This window comes from Orycteropus afer, unplaced genomic scaffold (assembly GCF_000298275.1).
Source record: "Orycteropus afer afer isolate SDZICR_OR568_19922 unplaced genomic scaffold, OryAfe1.0 scaffold00012, whole genome shotgun sequence".
Taxonomy (NCBI): domain Eukaryota; kingdom Metazoa; phylum Chordata; class Mammalia; order Tubulidentata; family Orycteropodidae; genus Orycteropus; species Orycteropus afer.
In genome coordinates, this window is record NW_006921599.1 from 12573115 (window position 1) to 12588224 (window position 15110).

The 15110-nt window shown below is 43.7% G+C and overlaps 1 protein-coding gene across 1 annotated transcript in view; it reads left to right on the top strand.

Moving 5' to 3' along the window:
• Positions 1-15110, top strand: part of GMPR (guanosine monophosphate reductase) — an 83896-nt gene that overhangs the window by 45220 nt on the left and 23566 nt on the right. The window contains exons 6-7 of the mRNA XM_007951933.1: positions 2857-2938; positions 9552-9658. Coding sequence (XP_007950124.1) covers positions 2857-2938; positions 9552-9658 — 189 coding nt within the window. The remainder of the gene's footprint in view (positions 1-2856; positions 2939-9551; positions 9659-15110) is intronic.

A 15110-nucleotide genomic window follows, 5' to 3' on the forward strand; every position in this document is an offset into this window, starting at 1 on the left:
TTCCGAGGAGTGGCTGGTGGGTTTGAACCGCCAGCCTTCTGGTTAGCAGTCAAATGCCTTAGGCACTATGCCAGCAGAGCTCCTAAATCAGTCATAGAAGGGCAAATATATTGTCTGACCTAATGTACATTAAAAAAAAAAAAAAAAAGGCAAATATATAGAGAACGATTAGAGGTGAGAAGGAAGGGGAAAGTGGGATCAATGGTGATGGAAATAGTACTTTGATTAAAGGTAAGGTTGCACAGCCAATTGATTATTATAATTGCTATCAAAATTGTATACCTGTAAAAAGTTGAATTGGCAGAAGTTATGTGATATATTTACAACAACAACTAAAAACAATGAGTTACTGAGGCTGCTTATGTACAACCAAATACCTCATAGGATTTGGTTTCTTGGTTTGGAGGTTTGGGGTCATGGTGTCATGGGACATCCCATTTAATTGATCTAATAGCATGGTTAGTGCTTCTGTTCTCCTTCTAGTTCCAATGCATAGTGCCTGGGGTCTTAGAAACTTGCAAGTGGCCATCCAAGGCAGCAATTGGTGTCTATTCATCTGGAACAACAGAGGAAGAAAAGAGTCAGGAATAGGAGGAGGATATCAAATGTGGCTAACTGCTTCCATGAACAACTGACTCCTTTGCCACGAGACCAGAAGAAATGGATGGTGCCCCAGCAACCATTACTGAACATTTTGATCAAAGATTCCATAGACAAATCTTGCACAAAAGAGGAGGAATGCAGAACAGAATTTCAAATTCTCATGGACTCTAGACTTCTGGAGTCATGAAGGTTGGGTGAACCCTTGAAACTATTGCCCTGAGATAATCTTTAAAACTTAAACCAAAATTATCTCCTGAAGACTTCTTAAAACCAAACAATAGTTTAGCTTAGCTAATAAAAAATGTCTTCCTTGAGCCTTATGCTCTTTTAAGATTTATATGGGATCAAACTGACAACAGCAACTCAAAAGATTAGATAAGAACCTTGGAGGATAGTGAGTTTATGTTCATGAGGGAGGAACAACTCCAAAAAGGAGGTTGTTCAACTTGAAGAATGTAATCAGTGTTACTAAATGGTACATGTAGAAACTGTTGAACTGGTTATGTTTTGCTGTGTATATTCTCAACAACACCAACAAAATAAATAAAATTATATTTGGAAGGGGAAAAGAAATCCTAAGCTAGATACTCCAAGATCTCTTCTTGTTGCTATTATGTGCCGTCGAGTCAGCCCTGACTCATAGCGACCCTTCCTTGGGTTTCCAAGGCAGTATCACTATGGAAGTAGATTGCCCAACCTTCCTTCCAAAGAGTGGCTGGTGGGTTTGAACCGCCAGCCTTCTGGTTAGCAGTCAAGTGCCTTAGGCACTATGCCACCAGATCTCTTCTAGTTTTAAAATTATATAGTTCTGTACCTTCTACTGGAGCTCTGATGGTGCTGTGGTTGAAGCATTGGGCTGCTAACCAAAAGGTCAGTGGTCCAGACTGACCACTGCTGTTCTGTGGAAGAAAGATGAGGCAGTCTGCTTCTGTAAAGATTTACAGCAGTGGAAACCCTGTGGGGTAATTCTACTCTGTCCTTGTAGGGTCGCTATGAGCAGGAATTGACATAATGGCAGTGGGTTTGATTTTTTTTGGTACTTTCTAATAAAGGAAGGTTGGGCAATCCACTTCCATAGTGATACCACTTTGGAAACCTAAGGAGGGGTCACTATGAGTCAGGTCCAACTTGACGGCATGTAACAACAACAACAACAACAACAAGAAGGTCCCTGGGTGGTACAAATGGTTTGCACTCAGCTAGTAACCAAAAGATTGGCATTTCATACTTACTGAGTGGTACCATGGAAGAAAGGCCTGGTGATCTGCTTTTGTAGATTACGGCCAAGAAAACCCTATGAAGCAGCTGCATTCTGTAACACATAATATGGCCATGACTTGGAATTGGCTGATGGCAACAGGTTTGGGGTGGCATAGTGCCTAAGGCATTTAACTGCTAACCAAGAAGCCTGGCAGTTCAAACCCACCAGCTACTCCATGGAAAGAAGATTGGGCAATCTACTCACGTAAAGATTTACCACCTCATGAACCCAGTGGAGGTCGATATGTCAGAATCGACTCAGCAGCAGTGAGTTTGGTTTGTTTGGTTTAATATCATTAATGGAGCTCTGGTAGTGTCGTGGTTAAAGCATTGGGCTGCTAACCGAAAGGTTAGCAGTTCAAACCCACCAGCTGCTCTGTGGGACAAAGATGAGGCAGTTTGCTTCTGTAAAGATTTATAGTGTTGGAAACCCTGTGGGCCAGATCTACTCCACCCTATATGGCCACTGTGAGTTGGAATCTACTCAGTGGCAGTGCTTTTGGCTTTTTTTTTTTTTTCCCTTCAATACCATTAGTTCAACAAGGAGTTGTTCCAAAAGTAGTCTCCAGGCATCAGATTCTGGGTGGTGCAACAATTAAGCACTTGGCTGTGAACCAAAAGGTTGGTAATTCGAACCCAGCACTCTGTGGGGTGAAGACCTGGTGATCTGCTCCTGTAAAGGTTATAGCTGAGAAAATTCTATGGGGGTAGTTCTACTATCTCATAGGGTTACTATGAGTTGGAAATTGACTTGATGGCACCCCATAACAACATTCAATGGAGGAGCAAACCAGGAAAATTCTCTTTGGCATCATACCCTGATCCAATAATTTCAGTCTTAAAATAGACTCAGGAATTGTGTCCAAAGTTTTCTCCCAATTTGTAGTCCCCAGGCCACCTGATGGCTTTAGGATATACTTACATTTCCTTGTGTTCAAGTGTGGCATTCCTTACTCATTCATTTGATTGTGAGCTACATTCTTTCTGTCTCAGGCAGGGAACGTGGTGACAGGAGAGATGGTAGAAGAGCTAATCCTTTCTGGAGCAGATATAATCAAAGTGGGAGTTGGACCAGGTAAGACTTGGGAACACAGCAGAGGGTGTGTGTGGGGGATGGAGTCTGGGGCCTGGAGAGACTGGAGATAGCAGGAAATGCATGATCCACAAGCATCACTGTGCTTCCAGAAGAAGTTTGTGGTTAGAAACATCATTGAGCTGCTTTCTGATGACTCCAGGGAACTTTTAAGTGAGCTTGGGTGTGATTAGAATATGAGGTCTTGGTTTCAGAATGTTAATGTGTAAGAAAAGAATCCAGATTTCATTAATGATCTTATATACGTTGAAGAGGAATGTGAAGAGTGAAGAATCCCTGGGGACTTTTAGTGGATATGAATGACTCATGTTTCTTTGAATATTGGAAGGGCCCTGAACATTGCAAATAGGCTTGAAGGTATGAGGCTACATTTGAACTGGACCCATAGCTCAGGTAACTAAGCATCACCTCAGGCTCATTAATTGACATACCAGTCACAGATTTTTGCCAGTCTTCATTTCTGTTAGGATTCTTGCCTAGGAGGACCCATTGAGTGAAAAGAAGAGGTTGAGCCTTTTTGTCCTCATACTGGGTGGCACCATTTTCTTTCAGGGTCATTTAGCTGTCACCTTCTCCTTTGGCTAAACTCCAGAATGAGCTGCCATTCCTTCTTTGTTGCCATGTGTTCACATTGTTCCTTGCACAGCCATTCTTAACCAGACACTAAAATGGACGAGAAGGAAAGAAAATACACATTTTTAGTTGGGACTGAAAAACAGCAAGGAGTATTATTTTTTAAAAAGTTCTCCCACCCAAAGATACTCCCCCAAAAGGAAGCAAACCACAAACCCATATGTGCGGATTCTGTGGGAAGGTGCCGCTGGGAAGCAAAAGACACTGTTGTGATGTGGCACAGTTATCACCTTTCAGGGAACAAGATGTTTATGAAGAGAAATAAACGAAGAAGAACCTTATAGGTGCATAAAGATGCCCAAGCTTTTAGTATAGAAGGAGATTTTAAAAATTGAGCTTTTTCTATTTCTACCCACTTGTGCCAATTGATAATGTATCCTGAGCAAGAGGATAGATATCTCTGGCTTCTTTTTACTCTTTGTCCCTGGGTTGTGCAAATGATTTACACTCAACCACTAACCTAAAGGTTGTTGGTTGTTTGAACCATTAATGACATATCCTGAGCAAAAAGAGAGTTAACTTTGGTCTCTTTACTCTTTGCTATTATTGAAGTCAAAGAAAGGATAAGGCCTAGTTCTTGCTTACAAGGAGCTCAACACTTAGGATAGGCTGTAATAGACCAGGCTAATGACAGAATCAAAAAGAAACCAAACTCACTGCCATCAAGTTGGATCTGACTCATAGCGACCCCTCCTTGGGTTTCTGAGGCAGTATCACTATAGAAGTAGATTGCCCAACCTTCCTTCCAAGGAGAGGCTGGTGGGCTTGAACCGCCAGGCTTTTGGTTAGCAGTCAAATGCCTTAGGCACTACGCCACCAGAGCGCCTAGTGACAGAATAGATTAGACGAGTAATAGATCAGGATGACGCTTCCTTCCAAAAGTAGAGGTGCTCACCAGACCTGACTTAATCAGAAATACTTATTGAGCATCTACTAGCTCCCGTATTACTGGATAGGTACTCCACAGAAAAGAAGCCCTGGTGGCACAGTTATGTACTTGGCTGCTAACTGAAAGATTTGTGGTTTGAACCCATCAGCTGTTCTGTAGAAGAAAGATGAGGCAATCTCCTTCCATAAAGATTATAGCCTTAGAAACCCTGTAAACCAGACCCATGGCCATCGAGTCAATTCCAACTCATAGTGACCCCCATTGGGTTTCCAAGGCTGTAAATCTTTATGAAAGCAGATTGCCTTATCCTCCTTCAGCAGAGCAGGGGGTGGGTTTGAACCGCTGACCTTCTGGTTAGCAGCCTATTACGTTACCCACTATGCCACAGAGCTCCTTTAGAAACCCTAGAGAGGAGTTCTATTCTGTCCTGTAAGGTTGCTGTGAGTCAGAATCGATCAATGGCAATGAGTTACTGTACAGAATGGAAAGGTAGATAAGCAGTCTTCTTGACTCTCAGAGCACTTTTCTAGATGTCATCGTGAGCATTCAGCTGTAGGGTTTTGTTCATATAGATCCTCTATGTACATACTCAGTTTCCCTAGAAGATTCATTGTTCTTCCACTGCCACTCATCCCTCAACCGCAGAACAGATGTGACTAAGGAGGGTAAGGGACTTTCTTTGAGTCTGATATATTTGAGCCACTTCTTTAAATTGATTAGAGGAATATTTAAATTTCACAAATTTCTTTATAGTAAAAACACTGGACGTTGTATATCTAAAGGACAGCATTAAAAATGTTGGTTCATGGCCAGAAATTTCACTCCTAGACTTGAGAGTAGGGACTCGAGATCCTTTACGTCTAAATTCATAGCAGTGTTATTCACAATGGCCAAAAATAGAAATAATTGAAGTGTTCATTAGCCAATAAATGGGTAAGCAAAATGTGGTATATCCATACACTGGAGTATTATTCAGCCATAAAGAAAAATAAAGTTCTGATACATGCTATGACATGGATGAACCTGAGGAGCTCTGGTGGCACTGTGGTTAAGGCATTTGGCTGCTAACCAGAAGGTTGGTGGTTTGAACCCACCAGCTGCTTCACAGGAGAAAGATGAGGCAGTCTGCTTCCATAAAGATTATAGCCTTGAAATCCCTATGAGGCAGTTCTGCTCTGTCTTATAAGGTTGCCATGAGTTGGAATGGACTCAGCAGCAGGGATATGGCTTGTTTCTAGATGAGTCTTGAAAACATGATACTGAGTGAAATAAGTCAGACACAAAAGGACAAGTATTATATAATCCCCTACTTATATGAAGTATCTAGACTAGGTAAATGCATAGGGATCAAACTTTAGTCGTGGTTACCAAGAACTGGGGGAAGAAGGGAATGGGGCAGTGTTACTTGAGAGGTGGTGCGTTTCTGTTTGGGGTGATGAAAAACATTTGGAAATAATAGTGGTGATGATTGTACAACATGGTGTATGTTAATGTCACTGAATAGTATATTTAAAAATGGTTAAAATAGCAAATGTTTTGTTGTATGCCTTACATCAATAAAGAGAGGGAGTTTGTTATTGAGCTGATCCCAGAAACTAAGAAAAAGTATTAAAAATGATTCTCCTTCCCCTCTAATTGGGAGGAAAAAAAAAAAAAAATTCACTGCCGTGGAGTCAGATCCGACTCAGAGCATCCCCTCCTTGGGTTTCCGAGGTGGTATCACTATGGAAGTAGATTGCCCAATCTTCTTTCCGAGGAGGGGCTGGGGGATTTGAACCACCAGCCTTCTGGTTAGCAGTCACACGCCGTAGGTACTTCACCACCGGATGTACTGGATATCTATTAGGTATTAATTAGGATATTCCCATGCCTTATTTGAAACATCTTCCTTGGCTGTTTCTAAGAAAAGCTGTTGACCTAGTCTTTTAAGTGCCCCTCCATGTGCAGAGCCCCAGGCTAGCTGCAGTTGAGGTCCCTGCCTCCCCTCATTGACCTGTATCAGAGATTTTAAAGCTCTAATTCTGCCTTCCCCAGGGCATTGTGGTGACTGGGGCAGAGAGAGCTATGGTAGGGAGAGAAGATTGTTGACTTCAGCAATGTCAGTGGCACATGGAGGGCTAGCTGAGGATGGGCATAGGGAACTACTAGACATAAATCAAAAAATTAAAGTCACTGCCGTCGAGTCGATCATGACTCATAGTGACCCCTCCTTGGGTTTCTGAGGCAGTATCTTTACAGAAGTAGATCTTCCTTCCAAGGAGTGGCTGGTGGGTTTGAACTGACAGCCTTCTCCTTAGCAGTCAAATGCCTTAGGCACTACGCAGTATACATGGATTCTGTTCTGCCGCTGGATGCAGTCCAGAGGGGTAGGCCCTATCCTTTTGCTGGTTTCTAAGATCGTTGGTGGCACAAGTAGTTAAGGCATTTGGCTGCTAACCAGAAGGTACATAGTTTGAGCCCACCAGCCACTCCGTGGGAGAAAGATGAGGTAATCTGCTTCTGTAAAGATTTACAGCCTTTGAAACCCCACAGGGCAGTCATAAAGGGTTTTTCCTTTGTCATAAATGGTTGCTGTGAGTCAGAATTGACCTGATGGCAGTCGGTTTGGTTTTAGGTTTGAGTTGTGATACCACTGGTGGTGGCGAGGAGCAGGAGAGGAGGCAGGGGCCAGGAGTGCCTCCTCACAAGTCTGGCATGGGCAGGAGAGATGTTCACACCCAGCTTTCACACCAGGGTTCCAGAAACCAAGCCAGTTACTATCAAGCCGACTCCAACTCATGGCAACTCCATGTGTACTTAGTACAGCTGTGCTTCACAGTGTTTTCAAGCCTATGACTTTTTGGAAGCAGATTACTAGGCCTTTCTTCTACAGGCGGAGCCTCTGAGTGGATTCAAACCACCAACCTTTTGATTAATAATTGAGTGTTTAATTGTTTGTGCCACCCAAGGACTCTTGCTGTAGCCCCAGGGCATCCTTTGCCATCTCAGGGCACTCATTGCAATCCCAAAACACCCATAATTCACATTACCATGTATCCTGGAAGGGCTGAATGAGTGATGAAGAAATGGAGACAGGGATGTGGATGACTCATTCATTCTTTCAGTGATGATTTACCTTGTCCTTATTAACCACCAGGAGCTCTGGTGGTGAAGTGCCTAAGGCATTTGACTGCTAACCAGAGGGCTGGAGGTTCAAACCCTTGAGGCACTCTTTGGAAGGAAGATTGGTCAATCTACTTCTGTAATGATACTGCCTTGGAAACCTAAGGAGGGGTCGCTATGAGTCAAATTGATTCTATGGCAGTGAGGTTTTTTTTTTTTCCAATTAAGCACCAGGCTCTATTTTAAGCCCTGGATTCAAAACAACAAATATCCATGGTCTTAGCATTCTTCAAGCTAACCATCTAGCAGAGAAAAGAGACCTTAAACTCGAATACATATTTATTTAAATACATCCTTTTAAAATAAATGCTAGGAAGAAAAACTTCCTTGAGGCTGTGACATTTCAGATGAAGCCTGAAAGATAAGAATGGGTTGGCCAGAAGAGGGGGTTGGTCCAGAGGAGAGTGTCCTGACAGAGGGAACATCATATATAGAGAATCCCCAAGGTAAGAAGCCACTCTCTCTGTTGGAGCATGGAAAGGTCATTGTGTCTGGAGCAGTGCACAGGAGGGGGCAAAGAGAAAGCGGGGAGAGGAGGCCAGCGGATGGCTGAAGAGGCTGAACATTTTTTTCTATTGTTTTATCGTGGCCAGAAAATATATAGCAAAACATTTGCCAATTCAGCATTTTTAATATCTCCAGTTCCGTGACATTGATTACATTCATCATGAAGTGAACCATCAGCACTGAGGCCAGGCATTTTGAGGAGGAGGATGGGGTCCATAGGTGCTTGAGCTGGGTGGTCTCAGTAGAGCAGGTTGTGTTCACTTGCTGGGAGTGAGGAGTGAGATTGAAGAAGGGGTTGGAGGTGGTGCTAGACTTCTGGTGTAACTTGGCCTGGATGTGATGGGGATAGTAGTACAAGACAGGCAAAGTCAGCCAGGACAGTGGGAAAAGCAGGAGGTCAAGAGCAGGAAGTCATCTAGTTGAATATTGAAATGGAAGCTGATCTCAGAGTCTGGGTGACAGGGGTTTACTGAAAAGCAGATGTGTTGAGAGAGGAACTATGAGGTCCTGAAGAATGAGTGACCTGGTAACATTTGAGGACAGAGTTGAGTAAGAGTGAGGTACAGGAAAGATATTAGCACCCAACTCCCTTTTCTGGAGAGCTTACTGTATGCCTGATGTCCCTGGGTGGTGCAAACAGTTAACACGCTCGTCTGCTAACCCAGAGGTTGGAGGTTCAAGTCCACCCAGAGGAGCCTCAGAAGAAAGGCCTGGCAATCTACTGAAAAATTAGCCATTGAAAACTCTCTGGAGCAGAGTTCTACTCTGACACACATGGGGTTGCCATGAGTCAGAATCAACTTGTGGCAACTGTTTTGTTGTTGTTGTTTTACTATATGCCGGGCCCTGGGCCAAGTGATATATGTTCCTTATCCCATTTCTCCTACTACAACCCTATGTGATAAATGTTTTTATTTCCATTTCACAGATGAGGAAATGAGGCTTAGAGAGGCTAAGTCATTTGACAGAAGTTTACAGGTAAAGAAGCTATGGGGCTGAGGGAGGATTTTGAGAGGTCCTTTAAAATAGAGTGTGGTTGCCTGGCCAAGTGAAGAACAGTGAGAAGGAAGGGATTGAAGCATGGAGGGGTCAGAGTGCTTGGCCATTGTGTGGAGGCTGATGCCACAAGGAATGGTGATAGTGACAGGGTGGAGGGTGTCCTGGGCATCAGCAGATGACAGTGAAACTGAAGGGATGGCATGGTCAGATGGTGTGGGTTATAATGACCTTTGTAGAACTGACCAGGCAGCCGCTCTCCTCCCCAGGCATGTCTTCTCTCAGTGGGAAGTTCAGCCTTAGGGAATTGGGGCAGAGCTGTGTGATTGTGACGGGGCCTCTTTTTATCCCACATTCTGCACGTTCACAACCATTTATCTGTGGGGTTTATTTCTTCCTCCTTGTCAGGTTCTGTGTGCACCACCCGCACCAAGACAGGCGTTGGCTACCCTCAGCTGAGTGCGGTGATCGAGTGTGCCGACTCTGCCCATGGCCTGAAGGGCCACATCATCTCTGTGAGTCTTCAGGCAGGGCTGGGATGGGGCTGGGGAGCACCCTGCATTGTGGGGCCCTACTTCTTGGCTGCCATTCACCCGACTCACATATCACGGGCTTGGGAGTGTCCTGTCACTGTGTTCCCAGCAGACACAGCCCCTGCTTTCCTGTCTGCTGTATAGTGGGGGAAGCAGGCACAATCGTCAGACAATAGCAGGTGGTAGGTAGCATGAGGAGGGAATATACAAGAAGCTTTGAGAAAAGGAAGAGGGCCACAGATCCTAGATTGTGGGGCTTAGGAAAGGCTTCCTGGAGTAAGGATATGGAGACCTGATGGTTGGAATGGAAATTTGCCAGGCAAAGGGGAAGAAGGGAAGAAAAGAGCATTGTAGAAGCAAAGGAGAATGACATGACACATTAAAAATTCTGGAGGTCACTGTGGTATGATGGCAGGGGCAGGGGAGCCAGAAATAGGGTAGGAGTGAGGATTGGCAAAGAATAAGATACAGGGCAAATGTGGACAAGAACTGGGGAGGTTTGAAAGCCACATCATTTGTTGACACTTTATGTTAGAAGCACTGAGGAGACACTGAAGCAGTCTAAGCAGGAGAGTGACGAGTTGATTAATTTATCTTCAGAGACATTAAACAGACTGCCTTGTGGAGAATTGGGAAGGGGCACGATGGGAAGAAAGGAACAGAAGAGGTCCAGATAGGGAAGCGTTAGTAATTCAGGCAGGAGATGATTGTGCCCTTCACTGAAAGGTGACAGTGAGGCTTGAGAGCCAAAGAGAGAACTGATAGACATTTAAATAGGACTTGACCATTGATTAGATGTTTGAGAAGTGATAGTAGGAGAAGGAAGAGCCACAGATGCTACTGCTCATCTGCTTGTTCTTTGAAAAACATAACAGCAGCAGAGGAAACGGTTTGGGGGAGGAAAGTGTGGAGCTCACTTTTGACCTTGTTGATTTAGAGGTACCTGAGGTGCATCTTGTATCCTTTTGCCATACTTACTCAATCTGTATGCTGAGCAAATAATCCGAGAAGGTGGACTATATGAAGAACGTAGCATCAGGATTGGAGGAAGAATCATTAACAACCTGTGTTACTCTGATGACACAACTTTGCTTGCTGAAAGTGAGGATGACTTGAAGCACTCAGTGATGAAGATTGAAGAATACAGTCTGCAGTACGGATTACATCTCAATATAAAGAAAACAGAAATCCTCAACAACTGGACCAATAAGCAGCATCATGATAAATGGAGAGAAGATTGAAGTTGTCAAGGACTTCACATTGCTTGGTTCTATAATCGATGCCAATGGAAGCAGCAGTCAGGACATCAGACAATGTATAGCACTGGGCAAATCAGCTGCAAAGGACCTCTTTCACATGCTAAAGAGCAGATATGTCTTCTTGAGGACTAAGGTGCGCCTGACACAAGCCATGGTATTTTCAGTTGCCTCATATGCATGTGAGAGTTGGACAATGAATAAGAAAGACTGAAGAAAAGTAGATGCTTTTGAGTTGTGGTGTTGGCGAAGAATGCAGAAAGTACCATGGACTGCTAAACAAAACAAAACAAAACAAAACACCAAATGCAGTGCTGTCTAGTCGGATCTGGCTCATAGTGACTCCTCCTTGGGTTTCCGAGGTGGTATCACTACAGAAGTAGATTGCCCAACCTTCCTTCTGAGGAGTAGCTGGTGTGTTTGAACTGCCAGCCTTCTGGTTAGCAGTCAAATGCCTTAGGCACTGTGCCACCAGAGTTCCCATGGAGTACTAAAAGAACTAACAAATCTGTCCTGGAGGAAGTACAGCTGGAATGCTCTTTGGAAGTGAGAATGGCCAGACTTCATCTCACCTACTTTGATCATGTTGTCAGAAGAGACCATTTTCTGGAGAAGGATGTCATGCTTTGTAAGGTGGAGGGTCGACGAAAGAGGAGAAGGCTCTCAATGAGATGGATTGACACAGTGGCAGTGGCGATGGGCTCAAGTATAGCAAGGATAGTGGAGCTGGCACAGGATGGGGAAGTGTTTCATTGTGCTGTGCGTAGGGTCGCTAGGAGTCAGAGATGACTCGATGGCACCTAACAACAACAAGGAGCATCAAAGGAGCTCTGGTGATACAGTGGTTAAGGCATTCAGCTGCTAACCACAAAGTTTGTGGTTTAAACCCACCAGCTGCTTCACAGAAGAAAGATGAGGTAGTCTGCTTCTGTAAAGATTTACAGCCTTAGAAAACCTTGGGGGAAGTTCTACCCTGTGCTGTAGGGTCACTGTGGGTCAAAATTGACTCAGTGGTAGTGGTAGAGGTGCATCTGGAGTCTCTGGAAGTGCAAACATTTAATATACTTGGCTACTAACCAAAGGTTAGAAGTTTTAGTCCACTGACAGATGCCTTAGAAGAAAGACCTGGTTGTCTACTTCTGACAAATTAGCCATTGAAAACCACATGGAACACAGTTCTCCTGTGACACATATGGGGTCTCCATGAGTCAGAATCAACTCAACATCATCTGGTTTTTCAGAGGGACATCTACCAGGAAATCTATTAGGTATTTTGGTTCATAGGCTGGAAACTTGAGAGTCAATAGTCTATGGATTTCTGAGATTCTTTGGAGCCCTCACAGTGGGTGAGAGAGTCTGGAGAGAATGTGAGGGTGAAAAGGGAAGTTGGCCTGGGGTTGACCTGGAGGAAGCCCAGTGTTTAAGAGGAGCCTCTGTGATGTTGAGAACTGAGGAGAGGCCAAGAGAGTACAGTATCAGAGAGCAAGGAGAGGGAGTTTCAGGCAGGAGGAAGTGGGCATCAGTGTCAAATTCTTTCATGAGGCCCCAGGTAACTACAGTTCCCTGAGATGGAAGCTTAAGTGAGGGATTTTAGATCACTTTTCTAAAAATGCATTCAATGCTATAAATTTTCGTCTAAGCAGTGCTTTTGTTGCATTCCACAAATTTTGATAAATTATACTTTCCTTTTCACTTAGTTCAAAACATTTTGAAAATCTCTCTTGAGACATTTTCCTCGACCCATGTATTATTTAGAAGTATGCTGTTTAATGTCGAAATGTTTTGAGCTTTTTCCAGCTGTCTTTCTGTTACTAATTTCTCCTTTTATTCTGTTGTGGTATGTGAGTATACTTGGTATGGTTTCTGTTCTTTTGATTTTGTTACAGTGAGTTTTATGGCTCCGGATGTGGTCTGTCTTGTTGAATGTTCCATGTGAACTTGAGAAGAATGTGTGTTCTGCTGCTGCTGGATGAAGTATTCTATAAATGTCAGTTAGAGCCAGTTGATTGATGGTGCTTTTCAGTTCAACTGTATCTCACCGATTTTCTGCCTGCTAGTCACTGGTAGAAGGAACCCTAGTGGCATAGTGGTTAAGTACTTGGCTGCTAACCAAAAGATTGGTGGTTCTAACCCACCAGCTTCTCTAGGGGAGAAAGATGGGACAATCTGCTTCCCTAAAAATTTACATCCTTGGAAACCTTATGGAACAGTTCCACTCTGTCCTGCATCCATAGGGTTGCTATGAGTCAGAATCAACTTGACAATAGCACTGATAGAGGGCAAGTGTGGTTCAGTGATACAATTCTCATCTACCATGCTGAAGACTCAGGTGTGATTCCTGGCCAGTGTACTTCATATACAGCCACCACTTGTCAGTGGAGGCTTGCATGTTGCTGTGATGCTGAACAGGTTTCAGCAGAGCTTTCATACGAGACAGACCAGGAAGAAAGGCCTGGCAATCTACTTCCAAAAATTAGCCAGTGAAAACCCCAGGTCACAAAGGTGTTATACCAGCGTGCATGGGGTCACCATGAGTCAGAGGCTGACTGCATGGCAGATAAGGACAACAGTCACTTGTAACTTTAGTTGAGAGCATTTACAGCCCCATATTGGGGCAGAAGTTATGTTTTAATTGGTTGAAAAATGAATTGAAAGGAGTTGAAGGAAAGCAAAGATAGACAGTGTTGTAAACAGTACTTTTATGAAGCTTCTCAAAGAATGGCGCCACTAACTATTAAGGATTGAATGAAAGTCAAGTTAAAATCCACCCCAAACTTCTGGGGTTCTAATCCAATTTTATCTATGTGCCAACCATTTACACAGTTGGAGATCATTATCATGTCTCTCCCAAATGTTCTTCTCAGACACATATTAACTCCATCCTTACCATCAGTAAGGAGCTCTGGTGGCATAGTGGGTAAGGCATTTGGCTGCTATGCAGAAGGTCAGTGGTTCAAACCCACCTCCTTCTCTGTGGGAGGAAGATGAGGCAATCTACTTCCTGAATGCTTTATAGCCTTGGAAACACAATGAAGGTTTGCTATGAGTCAGAGTCGACTCAATGGCAATGGGTTTTGGTTTTCATAGTACCCTTCTAGATGAGATTCTTACAACAGGACAGAATGTGCCAGTTGCCAGCTGTCACACTGTGGTAGATCTATGGCTTCCACTTACTTGGATGTTACAGTTTTTACAAATTCTGAAGTGGTGGCCTATTTTTATTTAAATTTTTATTGTGATTTGGGTGAATGTTTACAGAGCAAATTCATTTTCCATAAGCAGTTCATACACATTTTGTCTCATGACATTGACTGCAATTCCCCACAATGTAACAGCTCTCTTCCCACTTCCTCCCTTTAGTTACCTCTTTCCTGTGTCCTTCCCTCCCATGTACTCCTGCCCCCCAAGCTATCTCCCTGTACAAACCCTGCCCTTCTATTCTCCTATGATTGATAGCGCCAAGGAGTGTATCTGTATCTTCCTGATGTAATTGTTCACCCCATATGCCTGTCTATTGTTTGGCTGGAAGCCACAGGAATGAGTTCAGTTCCAGCCCTTAATTGTAAGTAGGGGCTGTAGCTTTAGGGGTCCCACCAGGCTCTATCAGACCGGCAAAACTGGTCTTCTATTTTTTTATGATTTTGAGTTTTGTTCCACATTGTTCTTCCACTCTATCCAGGATCTCCTGTACCGATCCCCCTCCAAGTGGTTGACAGTGGTAGCCAGGCAACATCTAGTTCTTCTGTTCTCATGGTCATATAGGCTGAGGATCACATAGTCTACTAGTCCTGTGAACTAATTGTTTCCATGCATTTTTTGTTTTCTTCATTCATCTTTGCTCTGGACAAGGAGAGAGACCCATCATTCCATCTAGATGGCTGCTTGCAAGCTTTTAAGACCCCAATCGCTACTCACCAAAGTAGGATGTAGAACAATGTTTTTGTGTAGTATATTCCAATTGAGCTTGATAGCCTCTGCCACCATGGTCCTGAACCCACATGTGATAGTTGAAGATGTGTCAACTTGGCTGGACTCCAGTTGTGAGTGGTGGTTCCCATGATGGATCACATGACTGAGTTCTGGGATGGGCTTCCTAGATTGGTTCTCCAGTTTGATTAATGTTAATGACACTAGCAACTCTGCATCTGCTAGTAAAGAGAGTTCTACTAATCCATGGC